General features: G+C 36.6%; 1 protein-coding gene, 1 long non-coding RNA gene and 4 other non-coding genes across 8 annotated transcripts in view; 1 reads left to right on the top strand and 5 right to left on the bottom strand.

Annotated features, from left to right (window-relative positions):
- LOC105389162 overlaps positions 1-27,644 on the bottom strand; it is a 60,121-nt gene that overhangs the window by 12,258 nt on the left and 20,219 nt on the right. Inside the window, exons 3-12 of the mRNA XM_048631266.1 lie at positions 10,831-11,114; positions 7,156-7,226; positions 6,521-6,618; positions 5,442-5,575; positions 4,522-4,716; positions 3,985-4,125; positions 3,643-3,704; positions 2,780-3,137; positions 1,798-1,830; positions 832-1,479 (exon numbers count right to left, since the gene is read on the bottom strand). Coding sequence (XP_048487223.1) covers positions 832-1,479; positions 1,798-1,830; positions 2,780-3,137; positions 3,643-3,704; positions 3,985-4,125; positions 4,522-4,716; positions 5,442-5,575; positions 6,521-6,618; positions 7,156-7,226; positions 10,831-10,999 — 1,909 coding nt within the window. The 5' untranslated portion in view covers positions 11,000-11,114. The remainder of the gene's footprint in view (positions 1-831; positions 1,480-1,797; positions 1,831-2,779; positions 3,138-3,642; positions 3,705-3,984; positions 4,126-4,521; positions 4,717-5,441; positions 5,576-6,520; positions 6,619-7,155; positions 7,227-10,830; positions 11,115-27,644) is intronic.
- Trnak-cuu lies at positions 6,697-6,769 on the bottom strand. The gene has a single exon. It is a non-coding gene; the product is annotated as a tRNA-Lys (tRNA).
- Trnar-ucg lies at positions 7,672-7,744 on the bottom strand. Its single transcript has one exon. It is a non-coding gene; the product is annotated as a tRNA-Arg (tRNA).
- Positions 8,333-8,414, bottom strand: Trnas-cga. The gene has a single exon. It is a non-coding gene; the product is annotated as a tRNA-Ser (tRNA).
- Positions 14,732-14,803, bottom strand: Trnae-cuc. Its single transcript has one exon. It is a non-coding gene; the product is annotated as a tRNA-Glu (tRNA).
- LOC125490866 lies at positions 16,687-19,722 on the top strand. 3 transcript variants are annotated; one of them, XR_007267931.1, is made up of 3 exons: positions 16,687-17,066; positions 17,572-18,142; positions 19,606-19,722. It is a non-coding gene; the product is annotated as an uncharacterized LOC125490866 (long non-coding RNA). The 3 variants fall into 3 exon arrangements; XR_007267932.1 differs by lacking the exon at positions 19,606-19,722 and having other exon boundaries at positions 16,700-17,066; positions 17,572-17,727; positions 17,989-18,254; XR_007267930.1 differs by having other exon boundaries at positions 16,703-17,066; positions 17,572-17,727.

Raw genomic sequence — 27,644 nt, 5'->3', positions numbered from 1 at the left:
ATTTGGTGAACTTTAGCGATGTTATCGTCAGTAGTTACAGTTTTTGGACGTCCCGAACGTTCATCATCTCCGAAGCTCTTACGGCCACGTTTAAATTCGGCTGCCCAAAATTTTACAGTGGTAAATGATGGTGAAGAGTCCCCGTACACAGAATCTAACTCATCTTTGATTAGCGTAGGGGTATTCCCTTTCAAAAACCAATATTTTAAAACAGCTCGATACTCGATTTTTTCAATTTTCACAGAAATGCTCACATTGACTCACTCAAACGACTGTAAAATAAAAACCACGCGTCAAAAATGGCTGAAACTTTGAAATGTTGCTGTCAAAAGATGCACAGTCACATTCCCTGACTTTAATTGATGTGTGCTGCCATCTTCACGTTGAGGTCGGAAACTTTTCAGACCACCTACGTACACAGAATCACAGGAACAAAACTAAACTAGACCTTGCTTAAAGCCCATAATTTAAACAAAGTTAAACCTTAGATACCATAATGATGCTCATTCAAGAAAGTTAGTACGCTTCCCATGTATAATAATGTATGTATCAATAGAGGAGTCATAATAGATTATTTAACCAAAGATCACAAAAAGTAAACCAGATACTTGACCTTGTTTGTGTCTAGTCTAATGTATCCTCTATAATACATCATACGTGCAATTTTGCTATACAAATAATGTAACTATATCATGCACTTTACGACAAAAACAGATCTTAGGAAACCTCTCTTCGACGTCGTTAGAATTCATTTCATAAATAACGTAAAGTTTATGAAATATATTTTTGTCGGCAAATGTATGAATGGTTTGTGCAGAAGCGGTGCTTTACCTTCATTTTCTTTCAGTCCCTTGACTAGCAACATTCCCGGTTCGGGCTCCGACTTGGGCTCTGGGCTAGGCTCAGGCTCAGATTTAGGTTCTGGGCTAGGTTCGGGCTCAGATTTAGGTTCTGGGCTAGGTTCGGGCTCAGATTTAGGTTCGGGACTGGGTTCAGGTTCGGACTTTGGTTCAGGAGAAGGTTCTGGCTCGGATTTAGGTTCAGGGCTGGGATGTGGTTTAGATTTAGGTTCGGGGCTAGGTTCAGGCTCTGATTTAGGTTCCGGACTAGGTTCGGGTTCAGATTTAGGTTCGGGATGAGGCTCTGGCTCTGACTTGGGCTCGGGAGAAGGTTCTGATTTCGGTTCAGGACTAGGTTCAGGCTTGGAATTGGGTTCAGAAGTAGGTTCAGGTTCAGACTTAGGCTCAGCCGTTGGTTCGGGCTCGGATTTTGGTTCAGGGGAAGGTTCGGGCTCAGACTTAGGTTCTGGGCTAGGTTCAGGCTCAGACTTAGGTTCAGGAGACGGTTCTGGCTCGGCCTTGGGCTCGGCCGTGGGTTCTGGCTCAGAATTAGGTTCTGGCTCAGGGGTGGTGGGCTCGGGAGTGGGTTGAGGAGTGGTCTTTTTATATTGCTTTTTAACTGAGACCGTAGACGCAACATCTGTAAAAATACAAGGTTTACCATGCGTGCGGCGATAGTATTTACAGTTCACACACTAGCCACAAAGAATACTTTCAAGTAACTGTAAATATAAATTACATTGCCATAGTATAACTTAGGTATTCTCTGTAAACTACTGTGTTTTCTGTGCATATTCGTGTGTGTTTTTACAAGTTAGTTTAGCAACTAATGTTGTTGTGTCTACTGATGTTGTTTTGCTGTTTTTTTGCAACCAATCCAAGGCTGTGGTTTGTAATTTAGCTTCGCTTGTGTTAATGTGCTTTGTGTTTGTTTGTTAGCTATTTTGAGGAAACTTACTATTACTTTCCGGTGCTGCACGTTTTCCTCGACCTGTTTTGGATAAATTGGTCGATTATTATCTGAGTTTTTAATTCATTATTAGCATCTCGCAAGTTTGTAAACCTAACTTTTGGTGGAAAAAATAAGATAGGATGAAGATCAAATAGCTTATTTGCGTCCATTTAGTTTTACTTTCAAGTCAAATATATATTGAATCTTTAGGAAAAGCGTAAATATACAAAGGAACTTGCTAATCAATACTAAGTACCTATTACATACTTATAGCTATATATAGGAAACTAAACAAAAAATAATATATAAAAATTATATCATAAATAATGATAAATATATACCCAAATACACTACTCTCGCTTGCTCCTCTGACTCTGTGATCAACCCGAGGGTAGATACGACGTTATTTGAAGCTGCCGTCACTAAATCGTCTGTAGCATGTAATCATTAAAACATCGCAAGTAATTATGCAACTAAACTATGAAAGTGTTTACCAAGATTGTACTAGAGCTACAGAGATTGTAGATATTAAAGTGTAATGAGAACAATAGCACACAAACTGTGACACAACGCAATGAGATCGTGTGAAGTTTTGAAGGATCTAAGTAAGTGATCAGAGTTGTGCAATACTACATACTACATTGTGGCAGACTATGAAGTTCTAAAGATTGATATTAGACAAAGGAAGCAAGAGTAGGATATTTGATTAAATCTATAAACTACATAATAAAAATAGATAGTGTTGCAAAGAAACATATCACAGACAAAACTACAGATAAGAATGCAAAGGACTAAAAGAGAGATAATAATCAAAACAAACCTGAAAAACAAAATTAAATATGAATTACATAAAATAAACAAGTTAATAAATACTTTTTCATATACTTAAAATCTGTCAAGATATAAGTACATAAAAGATATAAGATATTGTTGGTACTAACTTCATATCATATAGTATAATCTTTCAAAACTACTTTCAAAAACTTACCTTTAGAGACTTGATAAGACACGCTAGTCTTGACCGTCACATCATTGCCTAGATTTTTGAAGTCAATTCCGTCTAGAGAATGCATCGCCACTCTCTTGTTCCTGTTGTCATTCTCTGAACTCTCTGTTGTTGTCGGTTCTGGCTCTGGTTTTGGTTCAGCTGACGGCTCTGGTTCTGCTTTAGGCTCTGCCGTAGGTTCTGGCTCTGCTTTAGGCTCTGCTGTAGGTTCAGGCTCAGATTTAGGTTCCGCGGTAGGTTCAGGCTCAGATTTAGGCTCGGCACTAGGCTCTGGTTCTGCACTGGGCTCTGGTTTGGGTTCAGCAGAGGGTTCTGGTTCAGCGTTGGGCTCTGGATGTGGCTCTGGCTCGGCTTTAGGTTCTGGCTCTGGCAGTGGCTCAGGTTGAGGAGTTATCGCTGTGAATGAAATGGCTTCATTTAACAGGACAGAATTTTATCAATCAACACCCCGAAGCGCATTACTACGCATACTAAGTATACTTACTTATAAAAATACAATAAAATTTACATTCTACACGATGTTATTGAAAAATATGAAAGACTAGCTGTTCCCGCGCGCTTCGCTTCGCCTTAAAAAGTTTTCCCGTGGGAATTCCGGGATAAAAAGTAGCCTATGTTCTTTCCCAGGGTCTAGACCGTATGTATACCAAATTTCATTCAAATCCGTTCAGTAGTTTTGGCGTGAAAGAGTAACAGACAGACAGACAGACAGACAGACAGACAGACAGACAGACAGACACAGTTACTTTCGCATTTATAATATTAGTTAGGATAATGCACAAGTCTTCATTCTGAACAATAATTTAAATAGCAAGTAATTAAATATTACCTTTTTTATCAAGCGCTGGCCCAAGCACCGGGAAGTTTCTGCATTTTGCCGTAAGTCCGCGCGGCCGCCAACCGATACCTGAGAAGAAAAATACATGTAAGTAGGTATACTTTGTGTTTTGTACGGTTTTCCTAAAGGTAAGGTAGCTTCCCCTAGTAATAGTAACTTATAACGTTTCTCTATGTATAGCACGCCACAGGATACGATCTATAGCTTTCCGCATCCAATCATTACCAGCCACCTATCGCAAGTCGTCACCCCATCCATTTTGCCTTTTCGCGGTCCCCGCTTCAGAACACCTGTCTTTCTACAACTATTGTACCTATATACATATATAGGGTGTATACAAGTGGCTCACCCGCATACGAGGTCCCGTTGACCACCATGACGACCTCCAGCTCTCCCAGCTCCTTCAGTACCCTCCAGTACACGTTGAACTGCGGAGACAGGGCGCGCCGGCTGAAGAGATCCAGGTTGGGCTTCTCCTTCCACGGACCCTCTGGAATAGAAGAGAATGGAATGAATTACTATTTCATACAGTGGAAATTACACAATAGGCGGCCTTATCGCTAAAAGCGACCTTTGGGTGGGAAGGCGTTTAATATTCACGCAGTAGATGAAGAGCGAGATGGACATAGATGGTTGCATATCTGGGATGAATGTTTTACCGCCATATTTTCCTGCTGTCGCTTTAAACTGACAGTTTCTGTCATAATTAGCAGCGGATTAACCAATCAAAATCGCCAGAAATGACAGTTCCTGTCACCTGTCAGATTCGAAACCAAAATGGCGGCAGAAATGACAGCTGCTGTCACATTTAAAATGACAGCTACAGCTGAAACATTAGAGCGCCAATTAGCGTTTGTCTTTTGTTTATCTCATCAACTACACTCACTCTTATTACAGCCGCGTCCGTGCGAGTTGTGCGGGCAGTAGCAGTGTCCGTGGCAGTGCCCGCGCAGTCCACAGTCACTGTTCTCGCTGCACTCGGATGTGAACTGGCAGCGCGGCCCGGAGTGCCCCGCGTGGCACTTGCACCGGCCCAGGATGTGGTAGCCGTGGCCTGAGCACGTCTCGTGGTATTCCTTGCCTGGGGAGAGAGGACAGGGTTAGAATGGGGAAGAAAACCAAGTGAATATTTGGCAGCACAATCGAGTGTGGGCGACTGAACCAACCAATTACAACTGGGACATTAAGCACAGTCACCTAAGGCGCCATCTACAGGATGCTTAAGAATAGGCTTTAAATTTTTGTCCGCATTGAGAAGAGGTTTGGGGGTACGTCATAATTAAATAATTATATTGTAAATAAAATATAATTATGACGCACCACAGCAGTAAGAGCAATGGGGCTTAATATTTATAAGGCTGGCAAGAATCATGGGTACCCAGCTTGACTTGTGGCAGTAACAGTTGAGGAATGCAGGTGATGATGATACATACCTACAGCAGATACCTACCTACTAAAACCATGCAAGTTGAGCAAAACTTTGTCACCGTTGGTGAAGTTATCGTTAGATACTACTGACTGCTCCATTATTATAATATCACTACTAGAAAATTTTGAATCATAAAATAATTATTATCATAACAGTCATGAAGACCGCTCTAAAATTGGTAAACACAACCATACCGCGATGTACACCGGCGTTGCCACCGCCATCTAGCGGCCAACTCTCTCCTACTCACTAGATGGCGCTATTCATCAAAACTCAAATTAAGATATTAATTTTACACATTTGACACAACCCACTAGATAGAGCTGTTCGTCAAAACTAAATTTTTTACACTATTATCCCTATATTTTTTTACTTACGAGGCACAATGTCGATGTCTGCGCAAGACCAGAACCGGTAGTTGGTGCCCCACTCGCCGGCCTCGCGCTGAAGCTGTAGAGTGCAGTTGTGGCACGTGAAGTCTGACGGGAGGCGGACCTCGTAGGTTTGTGCTCTGCGGTGGAGATAGGAAACTATTATGAATATTACACAATACACTTTATTTGCACCAAAAACAAAAATATCATAACCTAAACTTGACAATAAAACAGTACCTACAAACAGACGGCCTTACTTATTGCTTGTAGCAATATCTAATAGACAACCTTTGGATGTAAGAGAATGATTGTGAGGTAGCTGTGGTGGATTGAATTTATCTTACAAGAGCAAGTATTCGTAAAGTCTGAGGGGAGACGGACCTCGTAGGTTTGGGCTCTGCGGGGGGAAATGGGAAATTGGTTTGAATATGCACAGGTTGTTTAGAATGTCTCCCTGGGTTGGCCCCTTTCGGCTTAGCTTTCCCTTTTTGCAACATTCTGTAGATACTCTTTATTTGTAAACCAAAATTAATAATAAAATAAAAGGCGGTCTTATCACTTAAAGCGGTCTCTGTTAGACAAGCCAGACTGCCAGACAGACATATTTGGATGGATGGACTAAGAGATTGATAGGTAAATATACCAGCCTTTCCCACTAGCAGCTGTATCATCATCATCAGCCCGTAATTCTCCACAGCTGGATATAGGCCTCTCCCAAGCAGCGCCACAACACTTTGTCCTCAGCCTTTCTCATCCAGTTATCACCCCGGCCACCTGTAGCTGTAATAGCTTAACAGCATAGCAATTTTCGTATAAATTGGACCAGCAGCCATCAAAGAGTACGAGCCATCCGTCCATGCTTACACGTTGGATTGTGAAAGGAGAAAGAAATGAATATTTTACTTATCCCAATAGTCCATCCAAAGGATATTTGGAAGAGATCGTATTAAGCAATAAGACCGACTTTTGTACCCAATTTTGACTTGTGGCAAACGCTTGAGCGTCTAAATAACTAAGTTAAAAAAAACATACACTACGAATTAAAAGCTTCTTTACGAAGTCAGTAAAGAATTAACACTTACGTGACGTCATCTCTAACAAATTCCGACCCGGCCGCTCGCGGAGTCAAGTCAAGGACAGGCCTTTCAAGCTCATCTAAAATTCTTAAACTAAATCCTCCCTGAAAAATAAAAAAAAGTTTTTAGCAACAAAAAACTAAAATGTGTGATGACGGAAAGGCAAAAGATCAAAAAGATTTCGCCCAACGTGGGGCTCGAACCCACGACCCTGAGATTAAGAGTCTCATGCTCTACCGACTGAGCTAGCCGGGCTGTGAGTGATCAGTTGAAAATGTAATACGTATTCAGAAAATGCTAAGAGAACTTCTAAAGTTTACAAAAACTTTAGTGAAACTTTTTTTAGCATATATAGAGACCGGCGGGCGGCGGTAACCTGTGTTTGGTGGTTTTGATTAGGTAGGTTCGTATCGTATTATGTATGCATGCTGGGATGGGATAGATAGAGGTAAGCTAAGGCATAAGTCGATATTTCACGAAGCAATAGAAACATTGACTGACTTCTATTGCATCTCGATCTCGACTAGGGTTTGTCATTTTGCCACCGGCCGGCACGGTTAACTCATTCACAACAAAGAAGAATCATTGATACAGCTATAATGTTTATAATAATTAAAATAAAATAAGTAATTGAAGCTTACCCGATGAGCATACGCTAAGTGCCAGTGCGCTGTGAAGGTTGATCCTGACATAAATGTAGTCTTTATTGACCCTGAAACAATGCAAAATACATAGATAAATAAAAACAAGTAGTTACACAAATCAATGTTTAGGCCATCTATCGCTAAGTAGCATAACTATCATAAATACACAGTAACCATTATAGCATAACGCTAATTATACTTGAATATCACCAACAGATGTCGTAATTATATAAATATAACGTGGGGATAATCTTCAATCCATCGATCTCACCCTATAATGTCATCGTTTGTAAGCAAACACCATAAAAATAAGTAATCCGATTAAGCAAAGCTACCTTCTATTGCCATCAAGGTCGATAAAGAGTGTGTCATTCAAAAATACATAAGTAGTCCATACAGCTTTTCATTGATGATTGCAAAAAATTTATGCTAATTTGTATAGCGTAGTGTATGGGTAAACGAATACTAAACATGAAATAAGTTTGAAGGTGAACAAAAAGCAAAAGATATATTCGACCGTGACAGGACTCGAACCTGCAATCTTCGGATCCGAAGTCCGACGCCTTATCCATTAGGCCACACGGTCTCGATACCAGTGGGCGGAAATTAATGATCACTTTACAATGGCGCCACTGCGCGCGCAACACAAAGAAAATCAATAGTTTTCCCTCCATTTATGTACAGTCGAATGCAATGTGCTAACATTATTTTAATTTTTAGCCTTAGCACAATAACTAACTCTAACACATAAATTATTTACATAATATATTAACTTTTACTGTTACCTAATTATCGATTATAATGTTAGATGTACTTAATAAGTACCTAAAGTTGGGTACAAAAAACTTAATAGTTGCTTAGAAAAAATGAATAGGTGGTTTGTTAGTTTGACAAGGTACAAACTTGTATGCAGGCTGCCCCTTCTAATTTCTAACCCTACGTTTCATTGTACAGTCCTCTCAATTCCGCTTTTGAGAAGGTACACAAGTGTACGGCGAGTTGGCTATTCAAGCTGACTGTACCGTTTAGTAAGTAGTATGGTACCTAAGTAACAAAAATAAATTAATTAAAATAGGGCGTTTTTTTTTACGCGGTATTTTAAAATATAATAATGATCCTAATATAATTTTTCAATATTTTTAAAAAAGTTTCATGAAACAAAATACAAAAACTTCGCAGCCGGTAGGATTCGAACCTACGCTCCCAGAGGGAATCTGATTTCGAGTCAGACGCCTTAACCACTCGGCCACGACTGCTTATGGTTGACATGCGAAATATGGCTACAAGACTTATAGTGACCGATTTAAGGCCAAGCTTGCCGTATATAATAATCATAATCGATATCACATCAATGATAAAGGCACTTATGAGAGAAATGCAAAATTATACAATTATCATATCAACGATGTATTGTATCATGATGCCGGCCCGTGCCATAAATAGAATAAATAATATAGTATCTATACTATCTATTTACAAGTATGACCGTACAAGGTACAAGTCAATACAAGTCATAGTTTCAAAAAAACTATTAGAAAGGATCGTATAATTTTGGAATCAATCAACTGTACTTATATTGTATACATTAAATACATTTGCGTACGTTGCGGATTGCGGCTGCTCTGTTCGCGTACCATACAAAATGTTAATCCATCTGTTAAATTACTTTTGTGGATATTTTATTTCACATTTAGGGCCTTTAACCACAAAAAATTAGACAGTATTTAACAGATGTTAAGCGCTGTCAAACGCCTACAACATCTGTCAAATTTCGTTTTAAATACTAGTTAAACAGTGTTCAAAGTTTTTTGTGGTAGCACAGTTAATGTTTAAACCATGGAAGTAGAAAAAAAGACTTTTTTTCTACTTCCATGATTTAAACATAAAAAGACAACAGCAGTCGGACCAAGTGTTCAGATTCAGAGGGACATTTGCTAGGCCTTGTTTGTTTAAAAGAGTAAACTGGGACAGTCCAGTTAAATTTAATTTCTTCTTATAAATACAATAATTCACAAATTATAATTATTTTATTATTTACTGAGCTTTGATATATTTTAAAAAATATAAGAGAGTCGAAATTTCCTTCGTGGGCAATTCCATTGCATACGACATTTTTTGTTTTATTTTTCTAAGCCTCTCAGCTCCTCCAGCGAGTATAGGTAATCACGATGTAATCTGCGGCCGATTACACTGATTACAGTGGCCCGCGACCGCAGCCGCCGGTGACTCACAGGTACTTGCCAAGCGAGTACAGTCGGATAAAAAATGTCTCTCGGTTTAAATTCTTGAAAATTGTGATGGATAGATTTAGTATGTTTTGACGTTTGAGTATGGATAACATTTTTAATTGTTGCTATTTTAGTTAACTGTATGTAGTTCGACGATATGACTTGCGACACGTTGCGACCTACCGTGAGTATAAAATGTACTGCGAAAAGCGGGTAGTTCGCTTGCGATATAATTTAAAATGGTGAAAGGGAGATTGTATAATTTACTTAACAAAATTTATTTCAGTTTTAGGATGTTATGTCAAGATATTTTTGAATTAAAGTATATTTTTGTATTCTTACCGGGTTATTTTATGCCCTTGATGTTAAAACTATAAATCGGCATCTGCATAACTCGTTTGAAATTGATAGCAATTTACCAGCGCCGATTCAATTCCGACTGTACCAGTTATTGTTATTATTACTAGTCAGGCACTAGCAGCTAGCTGCGCTTCCCCGGTGGATGACCTAGGCGGCTGAGGTTAGCGCTTGTATAACTCTCGCCGTGTTTGTAAACAGACGGCTGTTTGTTTCTTTGGGGACGGTTTTGTTTACGTTTCGTTGAGCAGCGTAATCGTCGGTATCTATTATAAAATGACATTATATTGTTGCAGATTATACCTAATATGTAAGTAAGTAGGTATCTGTTATTTAGTAGTAATTAAGCGAACATGATCGATCATAAAAAGATAATTAAATTACGTTAGAAAATTAAGTACCTAACTTAAACAGAAATTGAAGTTAACAATTTAATTACAAAACAAAATGTAACTGGGGCACCTATACATAATTATACCCCATTTTAATGAATGTGCTAAAAGAACACTTGAAGTTGTGATATTATAAAAATATATTAGAATCTCAATTCTTGACCCAATAGGCATTTTTCACGTAACTCAAAACAATTCGGTCATATTTTTACGTAAGCCGGGCAATGGCCGCGTCCGCAGTGTTACAAAGTGAGTTTATTATCTGATAGCGATAGCTCTATTATGTGAGGTGCAGCTGATGATGATGGAGTCTAGGTACTTCCTGTGGTTCATATTGATATTGGGGAGGGAATGATCCGCAGGATTAATTAGTCAGATAGTAAAATATAAAGACTTGAATGCCGTGTGTGACGTGTGTCCTAAGAAAGTTTTAGATTCTAACATTCTCCGAAACAATAATACTACTTAGGGGTTCCCTTATCTGAAGATTACTTGATAAATATGTGTCTTAAGAATTATCTCGTCGCGCCGTCGTTATCTGTGCATAAGTAAACTACGGGATTACAACAATGCATTAAATTTTAGTTTAAAAACCATAGATTCTTAAACTTTCTCGCTAACTCTCATTTTTTTTTTACTTTAGATACTTAGGTATAAAAGTATGAAGTAGGTAATAGAAAAGAAATAATCCTCACCTCTGGGCATCCCGCATGGCGGTTTCGTTCTGGAGTTGTCTAAAAAGTCCAAATCGTATTTCCTCGCCGGAGGAAACGTTAAGGCGACGTGTCCACACACTTGCAGCACACACGCACTCAGCACCACACAGCACAGTGTCACTTTCAACAACGCCATCTTTTGTTTCATTTTGGCACTTTATTCCTTCGCCGCACTCATCACAATTTTTCACTTTTAGTTTTTTGTCACTTAACTGCACTCATCCTTGGGTTTTCAAACTGTCCATCGCGCTGCTGAATGGGACCTGTAACAAATATAAATATTTTTAGTAAATAAATACTGAAATTAAATTTTGCTAGATCTAGGGCGTAATTTGAAACAATAATTAGAAAATCATGATGTTATGATTTTGATAAACTATGTTAAGAAGAACACAATAATTTTAAGGCATAAAATAAATTAATAAGTTCAATGAACTCAAATAAAAACCAACATGATGTACCTATTGGCATTGGCATACGCAGTCCGACTGGAGAATCCCAATCTTCCCTCACTTCAGATGTGAATCTCAGACACTCAAATTATGGTATAATTAGAACTGCTATTAAACATCAAAATTACATGTGCCGGAGAAATTACTCCATACATCTGTTGCTTGTTAGACACTTCGTGATTACAGAGATAGTTTGCGGATTGTTTTGTAGAAAACGAGAGCAATTTCAGCTCCGGCCGTCTATTCTTGACGACAATTCGTTGCTGAATTGATATTTCTATGAGATGAATAATACAGAGCAACTTTCACTGTAGAAAATATATTAATGATGATTGGAACATTGCAATAGACACGTTTAAGATACAATAATAAGACTTCAGCCCATAACTGGCGTTAGAAAATTGGACCAATTTGACGGTCATAATCATAATTTACTGCGATACGAGTATAAATAACTACATACTTATTTTGTCATTGTTTGAAATCGATCGATAGACATCTGAATAGCCATACATGAATAATACTGAAGTATGTAAGTTCTATCACACCATCGATCATTGGAAATTATTTTCATTATTAACTAACAACTATTATCATTTAAGGTATGATAATAATTAGTTAATCCAAATATTTTATTGAAAACAGCTAGAGGTCTTAAAATTCTCAAATAATAAATCGAAATTCCCAACAGACTAGGCTCTAATACAAGTTTTCATTTAAATAAAATAAAACAGCAACCAATTACGTGAAGACCATTATACATAACAACATAAACGCATTAAACCAAACCACTTAAGGCGCAGCTATAAGGAAGCGTTTATGTAAAAAAAATGCACAAAAAGAAAGCACGCGCAGAAAAACTTAGGGGAAAGAATATGATGCACCCGAGGGCAAAACACTTAGAGCAGGTAGATAGGTATACGAGTTATTACAATAATGAAGTCCGCTTATCTCTGTCTGTCTGTCCGTCACACAGCGTGCCCACTCTCTCACTTCACTTTCACTACCACAATGAGAGGTTTGAAGTTATAAAATAACGTATTGATTGTTTTTCTCGGCTTCCCCGTTGAGGTTGGGGCAAGTAATTTGTAAAGCAATATAGTTACGAAATAATTTTCTTAGTTTGGTTGGAAGATAGGAAGACAATATAAATCTTGTAATCGTTTAAATAAACCATGTATAATAGTTGAGTTAATTTGTCAGGAAATACAGTGTTTCTGCGTTGGTTATGATTATGATTTATGATTATGATCAGTGAAACAGACCACAACCCAAATTTTATGCTAATGAGAAATTTGTCATTGACATTACATTGATATATCACACTGAGCTAACCTATCAGCATGCCGATATAAATCTAACGTTTTGTAAACGGCCTTGACTCTAATTTTGTCAAAACATTACATAAATTCTGTTAGCCGATATCCCAAATCCGGGTAGCGCAAATTACGTGTAGAAGATATTCAATATTTATTATGCGATTTATACCATATTTGAGAAGTTTCTTTGACACTAAAATCTTCTTTGGTTTGATGTGCACACTAATGACGATATTTTTATTACATTTTACTGCATTATCAGGAAGGTCTTAATTATATAAAAGTCTTAAAATATGATGGCATTGATGACACAGTTGACCAATAATGGAATGTCAGAGAAAGTCCACAAGGCAGCGGCGGCGCGCGAATTTTCATCGTTGTTTATTTATTAAATGCACTTGTCAATGGGTGCCACAGCCGCCGCCGAACAAAGCATTTATAGGTTGTTTATATCCTATCCTACTATCTAATATTATAAATGCGAAAGTTTGTGAGTTTGTGTGTGTGAGTGTTTGTTACTTCTTCATGTCAAAACGGATGAACCGATTTTAATGAAATTTGGTATACGTATGACACCCTGGATAAACTCATAGGCTTACATTCCCACGTGAAAACTTTTTAAGGCGAAGCGAAGCTCGCGGGAATAGCCACTGTACTTATAAAAACCAAAGAGAACCAGCGATACTTAGGTACCTACTGTGACTATCAGTATGTATCTATCAATATTGAGTGAAAATTTATATTTTGAGGCCCCTGTATTTACATTATTTCAAGTGACATATTAGTTAGAAAGATGAAATCATTTAAATGAAATCATTTTACTTTAATTAGGTAAATCTATTGTTATCGCTTAGGGTCTTTATACTCTTTATTTGTCAAAGAATGGCATCAATAGGTTTAATGTGAACTTTATTTCAAAGTTAAGCGCAGTGCTAGTATTGTTATTATTATCTGTGGCGTGGTGAAATGTATTCAATTTCATTTTAGGTACATCAAGTACGACGGTAATTGATACCTGAATGTTCCATTAAGATACTCGGTAATTTGATAACATTTTATAAGAGAATTGCAGGTACTTACTTACGCATAAACTTTCGGAATTTCGATTGTAGCTCAAAATGTCAAGCGCCATGTTTTTTAAATATCTTTGTGTAATCAATAGTCTCTATTATTATAGCAGGTAGGCATAGGTATCAGATTATAAACTAATATTATGTAATCGTCTCGCATAACAAAATTGAGAGCGTTCTAAACAAATTAGTTCAAATTTACACTACGCATGTTTTAGACTTCACATAATCCATACTTACTAAAATAAATAAATAAGTACTTACTAAATAATTAGAGGCAATAATTAAATGTGCCATATATTTTATTATTGCCTCTAATTATTTAGTACCATAATTAATAACATTACAGACAAGAAACATTGCAAAATATTTTGTACAGTTTATTCATTGAAGAGGTCAGATGGCAGCCGTTAAAACACAATAATTACATACATCTTACATTAAAAGGCCATACGTAAAGCGAGATTTGCTAATGTCATAATTTTAACCACAGTTACGGTCAAACTGTGAAGTAAACAGCCAAATGAATAGAATAGCTGTAACTGTAAGTACCCGCACTGATTCTCAACATTATTGTGACACGCATGTGTAAAGCTACTTTACTTTACCTATTTCAGATGTTAGTAACAATAATATTTTTAAAATAAAAATATACTAGAATAATTTTCTGTCAAATGGTTGACCAATGGAATATAAATGATTATAGAACAAAACATCGCCTTAAGAACTTGTGATAAGAACGGCACTACACATAATTATTATTTAGGTAATTGTAGATACATAATATAAAAATATTTACATATTTACTTAAAGAAAGAAATAATATAAAGAAACATGATGATAGTATCTGGATGCTAAATTACGATTAATCATAACAATCTATGTGTTACAGAATAAATTTCCCATACACGCACAAAACAATAGTCTATTTCTCATGGTTTTATACGATTTTCCTAACTTATTGCGTTAATTCATTGCAGAATGTGTGCTAAATCTGTCTTTGAGCATTAAATTGAACTTTAAAATTGCAAAAAGATTATTCCGATACCGGGAATCGAACCCGAGCCTCCTGGGTGAGAGCCAGGTATCCTAGCCACTAGACCATATCGGATGTTGCTAATGCTGCTGAAATTATCTAATAGTACCGTGCTCCTGTTATTTTTGAGTATGTTACATCTTGGTGTAGGTTTATTGCGTTTATCTTGTTGTAAAACATTGTGCATTGTGATAATAATAATATGACAAATCTTTTTGGCAATCGGCCCCCTAAATAGCTGAGCTGAAACTTAAAATATAACTTGAATGAGAATTGCGGTATTTTTTTATCATAACTGAACAAGTTATGAAGGTAACGTTACGACTTACGACGCATGGGTACTAATGAGTGACAATGCACATTTCTACCACGCCCTGCGTATGCGGAAACTGCCGACTGTGTAATTATAAAACATTACACAACGCCCTCTATTGACGAATAGAGGCATGTCCAATTAGGACAATATTTAAAATATTTACGTGACTTTTTTGGGCTTATTTTCAGAGGTTCTCCAACTGTAAATATACAAAACTAATTGCGTTTAGTTATATTATCAGTAAAGTAATATTGTAAGTATTGCATTATCAAGTATTTGTTAATTTTATAGGCATAACTTTAAGTACTTATGTAAATAATTTTAAGATGTACAACGATAGGTAAGTAAGTACTCTATAAAAACTGTGATTGCAATAAAATGAGTTAATTCGATTACAGAAATATTACGGTCTATCATTTTTATTGTTCCGATCGGCCGCATCTAAGGGACTGATGGTGCAATCTTTGTACTTATAAAAATGTGGTTTTGTGGTAGACTGCGCAAAATAAAGTACTGTTATAAAACTTTTATCTTTATAAAGCCAGTTTTAACATCCGTCAACAACAGAATAAGTTTGATCGTTAGTGTCTCGACCTATGTTCCATTTGTATTGTAAGTACTCCCAGCTTCAGCAGTAGCTACTAATCTTCTATAAACTTTTCTACCTTATCAAACTCATAAACCGTGAAATGCATAAACATATTCAATCAATGAAACATTGGAGGTTTATGAGTTTGACAAGGTACGGTGGCCTGCGCCTAAAAGTATACAGGCGGAGTTTTTAAAATACCGATCCCTGATGATGAAGGGACCAGGTACACCTTTTATAAATCGGGGGACGTGTTGTGTGTGATGTGTGTAGCAGTGGTGTTTATGTGGATGTGCTTGAGCAGCATGTGAGCTTGAGATCGCTATTTTAAAAACTCCGCCTTTATACTTTTAGGCGCAGGCCACCGTACATAAAATATAATATCTACGAAGCACTATAAAAACTTAAGTACTTCAATTGTTAACTAAACCAAATGTCAGATTTTTAACGTAATATATCGAATGTGTTGTACCTACCCATTACTATTAAGATGAATAATCTAAAAAATTACAAGTAAACATCCGTTAAATCAGAGAATTATCCGGTACAATGAGCGTTGAAAAGCGTAGAGAATCCATCTCAGATGTGATATTAAAATAAACTTACGAAACGCAACACCTACAACGTTGCAAAAGAATAGTAATCGATTCGATTCGTGTGTCGATTGAGAGTAGATATCGAAACTCGAATAGATTTTTCTTGAATAGTCACCTATGCTTGATAGCCTCATTGCCAACAGACAAGAATGGAAATACGCCTGATGTCAGCCTTAGACCCGGTTGATTGTTCGTTAACTACTTACTTCTTCCTCATCCTGTCATAGTAGCATTCAGAAATCTATTCCTTTTGAGTTCCGGCTGATCATCATTTTGTTCAATGTGGTAATATTTTAATAGTAACCTCTGGCTATGAAATCTTTGACTACATGCCTACATAGATATTTTTTAAAACAATAACTAGACTCGATCACGAATTAATTTCTACATTCCTATAACCAGCAGTCTTACTCCCAGCGATGAGTGGCTGAATCGATTTCACAAATATCGCTAATTTCGTACTCCCACCGCACATGTTTGCGGCTCATTGTGTTATGACGTCACGCAAACCGTTCAGTGAAAATTATAGCGTTACTAAGCCAGAAATTCGCACCACGAGCTCATCACACAGAGTAGATTATAATGTCAAAATTGCACTGAGCCGCCCCTTTGAAAAAAGTTCCTATTCTTGCAACGCAAAGCCATAACAATGGCTAATTTTCCTATTTTTGTAAGAAAAAGAGCCTGTAATTATACCTACAAAGTGGTGTGAAAGTAGTTACTGAGGATACGTGAGGATTGCAAACCAGTCTCCCTGGATATTCAAAGGAGTTGACGGACAATTTGATTGAAGACTTTAGCTCCATGAAACTAGCTGATTTTAGCGTAACAAATAAGGTGAGTATCCACGAACATAATAGAGGTACGTGTGAAAGTCTCTTCAACTAAAGGCGGTGATCCATTCGCGAGCAAAACCTCCAATAACCTCTAAGTCCGCGGTCTAAAAAACCTCCAACGAGGTTACAAAAAGAAGGTTTGCTGAAGTAAAGTGAAGTTGGTCTGGAAGCACGCCACGACTTTCCCAATGATGAGTGTAGACTGTTTGGTTCGCTAATGGATCACCAACGAGATTCGACAAGCCAACAAGCAAAAATCTATACCGTCGCCTCGCCAGTGGATGACCGCCTTAACTCTCATGTTCTTAATAACAAAGACAAACCTTATTTTAACATCTGCCACCTATCTTTGTTTAAACCACCTATGTTTGGTCTCGCTCCAGCTAAGTCCAGTGGCTAACAAAATGTATACCTACTAATAATAATAATAAGATAAACCTTCGTATACTACCATAATGTCTGTAACCTAAACCCCATGATACTAACCAGAATTTTGGTATTTTTAGGTTTTTACTGCGTTGCAACTGGCTCCAGACTGGAATTTATAACCAAGACTAAATATTCAAGTGCCTATCTGAAGTACTTAACAACAAGTTGTATTAAGATCTTATGAAGTTAATACCTACATAAGAAACTAAATTGGCATATCATTCTGCTACTGAGTAAGTCACTTAAGCTGATAAACACTTTAATTTTATGATGCACTGAAAGTATGAAAAATAATTTACTTGGCTTGCTTATCTAGATTCTCTATCTATATAAAATATTATTTGATTCATCTGTTTTCTAAGTACCTTAGAATTAAACTGTAGTGCTGCGGTGGGTATCTTTTGTAGTAAAAAAATATACCTATGCTGGCTCAATCTCCACCTACTACAGAAACAAGACTATCTATTCTTGGACCAACAGAAAGCCTATTTCAGCTATTGGAACACCCAGGCTTGCTGCTCCATTTTACTCGAGAGCTAGGCTGGCTGAGCTAAAATTAAGGGGTTATGTACAAAGGTTCCACTCAAGAGAGCCACGTACAGGAGCTTCACCACCTCTCAGAATAGAATAGAAAATCTACTAAATAAAGTTGTATCAATACCTTGATAGTACAGTCAGCAATAGATATTTATGCCACCCCAGTAACGAAAATTTGATCCTCATGGGTGGAATAATAATATTTTATCTATACTTACTAACTTAAGTAGGGTAAACGTACCGGTTTGCCGGCCACTACCCCTTTCCGGCCACTTCGCATATTATTTTGAATAATAGGATGGTATTGAGACATCTCCTTTCTAATTTCGCGCCATTCGACCCGGACGAACATCACGGTTCATAATCCAACGGCATGATCTCGAAATTTGCGAACTGAGCCCTCAGTCACCATTTCAAAATTTGGTGTGTGGATGCGTGGCAAATTTAGCAGAAAAAATAGCAGGTGGATTGATTTTCAGAGGTAAGTTTTTAAGTATTCCTACTGTTTTATTAGTGATTGAATTGGTTTGTGTGTATTAAAGTATGTTTAATTTCAATATTCAAGTGCCTAAACCACCCTAAAGTAACAAACCTTTTCATAATTTGTAATATTTTCGGTGGTCGGACAATAGGTTATCGATTTATTTCAAAATCTAGTTTCCGGCCGGGTGGTCGGAAACCGGTATAAGTGTAGTCATTCAATTTTGCCGATATTGCGGAAACCTTAAATACACTAACATAGATTCCATTATATTAGTGAACAGCTAGAATTTTGTGAATTGACAACTAGATTCCGGCCGCCAGAATACCTCATAGTTTCAAAGATATGACCTTAAAAAAATATCGAATGTTTAGCGGCCGATAACCAGTTAAAACAAAACCTGTTTCCGGCCGTCGAAATAAGCGGCCGAAAATAGCTAAAAATTACACCATATTCCGGCCGTCTGAAATAGTAGGCGGCCGAAAATAGGTAAAATTAAACCTGATTCCGGCCATTAGATAATAAAACGGCCGATAATTTTTATCGATGCCAATGCCAAGAGTAGCTAATTTGACTTTTGATTTTAATTTGTTATTTCAGAAACCCTATGAACTACTGAATAAGACTCGTTTTTCTACTGTGAATTACGTGGCCGATAACCAGTGCACTGGTGGACGATAACTGGGTAAAATGGCCGATAACCGGTATATTTGCTATTTTTACAAAAAATATATTTTTAAAAATCATGTATAACTGCTACGTCTATAAACTGAAGGTTTTATGAAACTAGACTATTGAAAGATCAAATGATATTTTTTAGGAAAATCTTGACACACAACATTATGATAGAAATTAACTCTGAAGTCAACAAGTCGCTTAAGTGGCCGATAACCGGTACTGTTACCCTATTACTTACCTTAATATCAGTTATCATTATTTTCCATGTTACATAAATATTACCTATCAGTGGTCATAATATCTAAGGGCTTGCGTTGGGGTGGCATACATATCTCTTTTCTTGACTGTACAATATATTATTATTATATCCTAACCTATAGAATTACTATTAATCTATATTTCTATCTTATTTCAGATAATCAAGAAGCAGTTTTTTAGCTAATAGAAGAGAAGCTTATGCTTGATATTTCAGAACACTAATAATAATTGTGATGTGATTTAATATATGATGAAACACAAAATACAGCAAAAACCATGTTTCATTTCATTATTTACCTGTTGATGTTGCACTTGACTAAGAGGTCATTCATGATCCTATTGATTTATAAAGGCTTGATAGGAAGTATTCCTTCTTAGTCCGGCAATGATAACATTGCAACATGGAAGAATTGTATAAGTAACATTGTAAGTTGTACTATTAATATATGGATACCTACCAGGTATACTAACTTTTACCTGTTGCAATGTTATACCCTTGCTATTTCACCTACTGAGTAGAGTGGCAAGACAGTACTCTTGGCTGATCTAAAACCATTCCGTGGATCACAATTTAACAGTGCTCAGCGGAGGACACTGTCTCGGGCCGCTCTACTTGGTGGTGTGATCAGGGTGTTAGCATTATCTGCTTTATGAAGATTAGGTAGACACATTTTTTATGTTTAAAGCAGGGTTTACTTACATGATAACATTGTGTTTTTACATAAGCAGACACTTGGTCCATGCATAATGTTACAACTCTTATTACTAGTTATTACTGCTTTTTCTTAGAACTGCTTTAAACATAAAGAATAAAAAATAAAACAGCCGCATTCAACTTTTAATATGATTAATACATTACGAGTAATCGTTTATAGAGTTTACAATGCATGAGTCTAATAAGTACACACCTAAACTATGATCACTTACGACTTACGAACTTTTGGATTTCGATATGATTATGGAATTGTATTAAGTATGTGGTTGAAAGCACGATCTTAGAGTATGGGTTTGCACTTATTATTCAGAAATATTATCACGGTACAAGATATTTTCAGTATTTCACTGTAATTGTAGGTTATGTTGAGTACCTATTTTTTCAATAAATTGCCGCCTTGAGTTAAAACTTTCACAAGATATTTCCTTGGCTATACGGTGACACGCAACGTCTTCTTCTTCTTTCTGTAAACAATGATTGATAGTTTAATATCTATAACTTTGTAACAAATTATCGTAATATTTTATCGGTCTATTTTATAAATCGAGTCGATCTGAGTCTGCAACTTAACCACTCCATCAGAATACTATACTTACGTCATATTATTATGTATTTAGTGCACAAATATCTATTTAAATAAGGAAATTCCATTTGTAATTTTGTTTTATCATTGTTATTGTATGTTGTATGAATGAAGTGGAGGGAGTGCAGTGTTGCCGCAACGGAGTTCTCAAAACGCACATATCCAGCGCTGAAAACGTACATTTAGGATTAAAATCGTACATGAGCTGTTTTTTTACTAAAATCACTCAATTTAGCTTTTCCAGCTCTTTTGCACCTGCTCGTCAGCAGAAGTACTATATTTTAATAGATTTTAGTCGTGAGAAACGTACCTATATTCATTATAGCATTTTAAAAAGTGTTACAATGTCCTAAAACCTTCAGAGTAGGTACCCCGCAGTTTTATGTATGATATACTTATACTCATTGTAATCATGTAATAATCATATTGGTTGAGAAAATAATCATACAAGAAAATAAAAATCGTAACTAATTGTGGTTAATATTTTTTTTGCTGCGATTCCAAAAAAAATACGTAAAATAGTCCATAAACAAAGATTTTACACATGATAATCATGATATTGGAAGTTAAGTTTAAATGGTACATTACATGGACCAATTATATACACATTACACATGGGAGGCTAAAATAGTACGTCAAATGTGTAAAATGTACGCTAATGGCAACACTGAGGGAGTGTTTTCACAGGTTCACAGAGTATTTTGATTTTTAGTTTGAATGCGTTCAAAAGCCCCTAATTTCATATTTTAACGTTTACAAAGTTAAGTTTTTGTGAATAATAAGTAAAAAATGGCATGAGTGATGACTTTAACCTAGTGTTTAATAAGTATTTTAATTAATATTTTACTAACATTGAAAAAATAAAAACATAATATGGACTGATGATTACCGGATTTCTTATTTCAAGCTTCGCTAGTACTTCGAACGCACACCAATTTTTTCCTTGTCAGAGCGAGAAAAAACACAAGATCTTATACAATTTTATAGAGCGACATCTCTTTCTTTCACCTCTATTGAAATACGGAACGCAACATCGGCCTGATATCGGCTTACTTCGGCTACCGTTTCAAAAATAATCACTAGTCGTTTCTTGATATATTTTCTACGTTGTCCCTGGTCCGCGGCTCAGTCAAAACCGAGGTGGTGGTACCAACTGAATCGGCCTAAATTTTTCAACTGAGTTTTAATTGGCTTTTTTGGATAGCGACTATTAATCGCTGGGAGTAAGGCTGCAGTCATGTATAGGTAAATAGATAAGCTTCTAATAACGGAATATCAAAGAATATTATTATGTGTGAGTACTAGCAAAGTTATTATTCTGTGGTACTAGAAACATCCGCCTATTTTGGAAACCTCTTCTATTGTTGCAAGGAAACTAGATAGGTCTCAGGTAAGTATCACAGAGTAACAACAAAACCGACCGTGTGAACGTTGTATTATATTGCAAGTTATATTTACATTTAACATTAATACTCTTTAAACTTATGTCGGTAAGTAAAAGTATTGCCGCAACCACAGTTATTTATTAACAAGTTGTATCCATTTCCTTAGACACGCTTGTTTTTTTTATATACTTAAAGAAAGATTTCAATGTCACTGAAAAAATAATGCAAGTTTCCAATAGCAGTGGTTGTTTTTACTACTTAAGTTCCTATAAAAAAATTACATATTTCTAAACTTAATTATAGTGTCGCTATCCAGGAAATTCCACACATTAATTTGAATATGATATGTTTTCACCTTTTCTTATATTTCATGCACGGTTCTCATGTACGGTAATAAGTAGGCAAATATTAATCAGTACCTACAAGTTGGTATCCGATAAAACGCCGTCTAATAAGTTAATAACCTCAACTCAACGTTGCCACACCGAGGCAACGAGGTGACATAAATAGCGTAACGTAAGTGAGAGTATGTGCGTGCAACACTTTACTCGGCGAATCGCGTGAGATAGCCGATTACTCGATTTCGCGTCACTCGATCCGAGTCGTCTCGATTACTTATTCGATTAACATACGTCGTTGTTGTTTTCGCAATTTATTTCACTCCAATGTGAAACGGCGGTATTTTTCATACAAAGTTATCTTATGCTTTCATGTTAGTGCCGTTGTGTTTTAGCTTTTGTTTGTCAACTTACAGTTATTGTATTTATCATCGCTCAATTGCTTATGAAGATTGGTTTCTTATAACTTTGATGAGGAATTATAAAAATTTATAACAACGGATGAAAATGTTATGTTTTTATTTTTAGGTGTTGTAATATATTTTGGGTAAATGAAATAACACCGCTATAATCTATAGTTATTAAAATCTATTGTGTAATTACGGTATTATTAGTACTTATTTAATAAAATGAAAAAATATGACGGTTAGTATGAATTTATTTCTGTTTTGTTACCATTCTTGGGGCCTTTATAATTAATTAAACTTTAGGTATTCTTTCAATTTAACGTATTTAAAGGAAAGCCACAGTCTTCTTAAATGACATTATCCAGGGAAAAAAGTTGTATATTCTTTAGAAATCAGTTAAAAATTCAATAATGTCTCAGTTTTGTTACCACAGTCAACAAATCAAGAATTATTTTTAATGCCTGAGGCGTAATTTCAACAACAACACATTAGTAACTTTTAAATAGGTTGGGGAATAACTAATATTAAATAATTGGAACCGAATAAATGATAAAAGTAAAGATTTTTAAACAAAATAGTACAAAATCTTGGAATAAATTGCAGGGACAGTTACAAAACGGACGGTAACAAAATTGTTGGGCTTGGTTTACATGGCACTAGCACAAAATTTGAACATGATGAATCTAAAACATGGGCCCAATTTTACATGAAATTCATTTCAAACATCTTCATAGTAGTTTTAACTCTAAATTGGGTTATATCGCTCGAAAAAACACATTTATAACAAAAAAAACAATAAATAAACAGTCATAGCAATCCGACTTCCGTTATTAAAGTCGCCATGTAAACCTGTCGATTTTGTTACTTTTTCGTTCCAACTATATGTTACCGTACAAACAGTAACAAAACCGAAGTAACAAAACACGCCCACCTAACCTTTGAAAAAATATATTAGCCGTTCAGATACTAGCAGTGATAAACCAAATACCACAATTTGTTTAGCATTAACCATGCCTTTTTATATTAATTTATCGAAAGAAATGTGTTAATAAATAATTGATTACGGTAGTAACAAACCTGACGAGAAATTTGGTTACTGTTCGACCGGTAATAAAGACAGAGTCACTGAGCTACCCACGGAGGCCTTTTTCCATTTTTTAAGCCGGCAATCTCTAAGATCTTAGTATTGCCATATTTTAAAAAGGAAAAATAAGCATTTGGTAAATTTTGTATAGGAAAAAATGCGGTAACAAAACCGACATTTCCGGAAGTATCAAAATCAGGGCCGCAATTGTTTTCGATTTAAAAATATAAAACGGCTAATATTTGCACTTTTAATGATAGCAAACGATAATTATTTAGTAGATCTTCCGTAAAAACCACCCCAAAAGTTCGGCTACTTAGTAAAATTTTGAATAAATTGAGCTTAAAGTTTCATTTTATGCTGGGGACAGGGCAAAATCGTGGGTCACGACTTGTTAAAATATTTTTGTAAAATTCAGTTTAAGCAGGATTTAATCACATTTTAGTTTTAAATATAGTCAATAAGTTATATTTTCAGTTAAAAGGTATTTTTTACCAATATAAGGAAAGAAATCCCTGCAAAGAAATAAAGAAGTTCAGGGACATGCCAAAATGGCCGTTGTTATAAATTTTTATAATTCCTCTGATACAGTAATATAGTCTGTACAATACTTTTGATCTTGCATTTACTACATTATAATAATGTTATTTCGTTTTTAATTAACAAGTAATTACCAAAACCAATTACATTCATGCACTGCCTTTGCCACATATAAAACAGATTGAACTCACGTCCCAAATTCCTCTTCCTCAATGTTTCGGCAAACCGGCACTACCAAAAAAGTAAGTCAATAGTTCAACGATTGAATCGCGCAGACGCATAAATAGTAATTTCTGTTACATAACGCTTCTACAGCGGGCACGCATGCCGATGTCGCCATGTAACTTGTAACTACTTGTAACTAGTAGTGCGAGGTGCTGATTGATTGTTACAGGTACGAATCTTCAGGTGATCATGATCCGATGATACTCTGCAATTTTGAAGATGTTACATTGGTGGTATCGAGACTTGCTTGGACTATTCATGAAAGTATTTTATTGATACCATTTTTTATTATTTTAACGTATCGGTGACAAACACGAGTCATAGTGTGGTGTAAGGATTAGGTCAGACAGATAATCGTCTGTCACTGACTGCCGAAGGTGCGCCGTCCGGACGTAAGTACATAATTTGTTTTTTTTCATAATACTCAGTAACCCTTAGTATCATTATAATAAGTCTGTATTTTTTCTCAAACTATGCATAATAATTAAGTTAATAATAAATAATACAGGTAATATCGTAGGTAAGGTACGAGTAATAGCTAGCCGTAATTGTCGAAGAATAATAGCTCTGATGCGTATACAAATAGAGTGATTAAGCTTACATCACTGAACCTTCTCTATGTGCGACCAATCATCTGGCAATTCGAAGATTTGTGGCTGTAATTGGCTGATTTACAGTCGGACATCGTAAAGATAATGTATTTAACAAGTTAGAAGGAGTACTTAGTGCGTTTATGAGGAGTTAATTACAAAAAACATATTTATACTTAAGTAAAACTTACTGAATATAGTACAGTGAAGGTAAAAACTACAGTTAGCACTAATCAATATGAGAGACTCATTGACATCATAATTAGGACAGACTTAATTACACAAAACCAGATTTACCGCAACACAACACAACCCTAAGGCGCAAAGATGAGACAGTCACGCGAATAACTAAACACACAATGAAGAAATAGTTACATACCATTAGACCGCATACATATTTACAACTTTCATTAGTATACATTATAGTTACAACTTACGCAAAGACCGTTCACATCCCAGCTTCACTGTTTCACAACACTCAATATGTAAACAAACGAACACGACAGCTAAATCATTGACAAATATTTTAACACAACTCTCAATGACTCCACATTAGATGCACAATGCTCGCTCACTGTCAAAACCCATATGACACTCTCAAGTAAGGCAGTAATGGACACTTGAGAAGGCACTAAGCGTGATAATCAAAAATAATTTCTATGCCTTTGTTGATAAATACTAGCGTATGCAAGCGAAATGTGCCAGTTGACAAAGTTATATCTGCCGTCCTAGTAACTTATCTGACTTCAATCATAGAAGCTACACTCGCGAGCAACCAAATCGACTCAAGCCTTGACGGCGCAAACATACATTAATACAAGTAAAATTATGAATAGAAATAATAAAAATGATATGTCATTTAAAAGCTTAAGATGTCAGCTTTAATTTGATATCATTATTATTGAAATCCATTCATCATTTTTGAAATAAATGATGTCTGAACGCAATTGTAGGAAAAACGGGAATTTAGGAAAAAAGGGTATGGGTATCGTATTATACAAATTAAACAAAAAATGTTAAGATAAAAATTTATTTATTTAAATCAATACTTTGTATTGCCCCCTCTTGCCCTAATTACAGCCTGCAGCCTGTTTCTCATAGACCTTATCAACTTTTTGACAGTTTCCTGAGGAATGCCGTCCCACTCCTCTAATAAAGCTGTCTTCAGCTCGTCCACGCTTGCAGGGACTGGATTCCTGGCCCGAACTCTTCTTTTGAGCTCGTCCCATAAGTGTTCGATGGGATTCAGGTCAGGACTGAGCGCAGGCCAGTCCATCGTGCGCAATTCCTTCTCTCTCAGAAACTGCCGACTGACTCGTGCCGTGTGGCAGCGGGCATTGTCGTGCATTAGCACGAAGTCTTCACCGACAAATTCTGCATAGGGCACAACATGACCGAGTAGAATGTCGGTGATGTACCGATCAGCTGTTAACCCGCCTCCTCGGCCGCCTCCAGGCACGAAAACAAGTGCGGTTTTTCCCTCTAGAGAAATACCAGCCCACATCATGCAGGAACCGCCGCCATATGCTACTGTTTCAGCGAAACAACATTGGGCAAATCGTTCCCCCGGACGCCGGTAGACCCGGCCTCTCCTGTCACTGCCATGCAGACACACTCTGCACTCATCAGTAAACAGGACCGACCGCCATTGCGCAATGCTCCAATCGAGATGCTCTCGAGCAAACTGAAGACGCGCTTGTCGGTGGCCTGCAGTCAATTTGGGGCCTGATGCAGGTCTTTTTGGTGTCAAGTTGGCTTCCTTCAAGCGTCTTCTCACTGTCCACTCGCTGACAGCCACTTGTCGTACACGTCTCAGTTCTTGCTGCACATCAACGCCCGTAAGGTGTCGATTGCGCAGCGAGGTTGAGACAATGAAGCGGTCGTCTCTCTCTGAAGTGCAGCGGTGGCGGCCCGTTCTTGGTCTTCGATTGAAGGCACCAGTCTCTTGGAACCGTCTGTATACTCGGGATACAGCAGACTGGCTCAAGTGGAGCTGGGCAGCGACTGCTCGCTGACTTAACCCTTGTTGCAGCAAGGCAACAACTTGAGCAGCTTCTTCTGGTGTGGTATCCATGGGTTTGCGAAAACAAGGAATACAATGCAACGAGATGTGTACCGGTCAACTTGCAACAAGCGACTGATAAGGTACACCGGATGTGGAAAGGTTTTATAGCGGGATCAGGTAGCGCAAGGCGTGGATTCCTAATGAGGTAATTAACACTGACGGGCAATTAAAATGCGTCATTAAATCTGCGCTTAGTTTTTTTTTATGGTATTGATCTTAATTGAAAGCCTAATTCTTCAGCTTTCGAATGACATATCACTTTTA

This window comes from Plutella xylostella, chromosome 28, assembly GCF_932276165.1.
Source record: "Plutella xylostella chromosome 28, ilPluXylo3.1, whole genome shotgun sequence".
NCBI classification, from domain to species: domain Eukaryota; kingdom Metazoa; phylum Arthropoda; class Insecta; order Lepidoptera; family Plutellidae; genus Plutella; species Plutella xylostella.
Note: the sequence above shows the minus strand (reverse complement) of the source record. Positions and strands in the feature narration are given on the sequence as shown.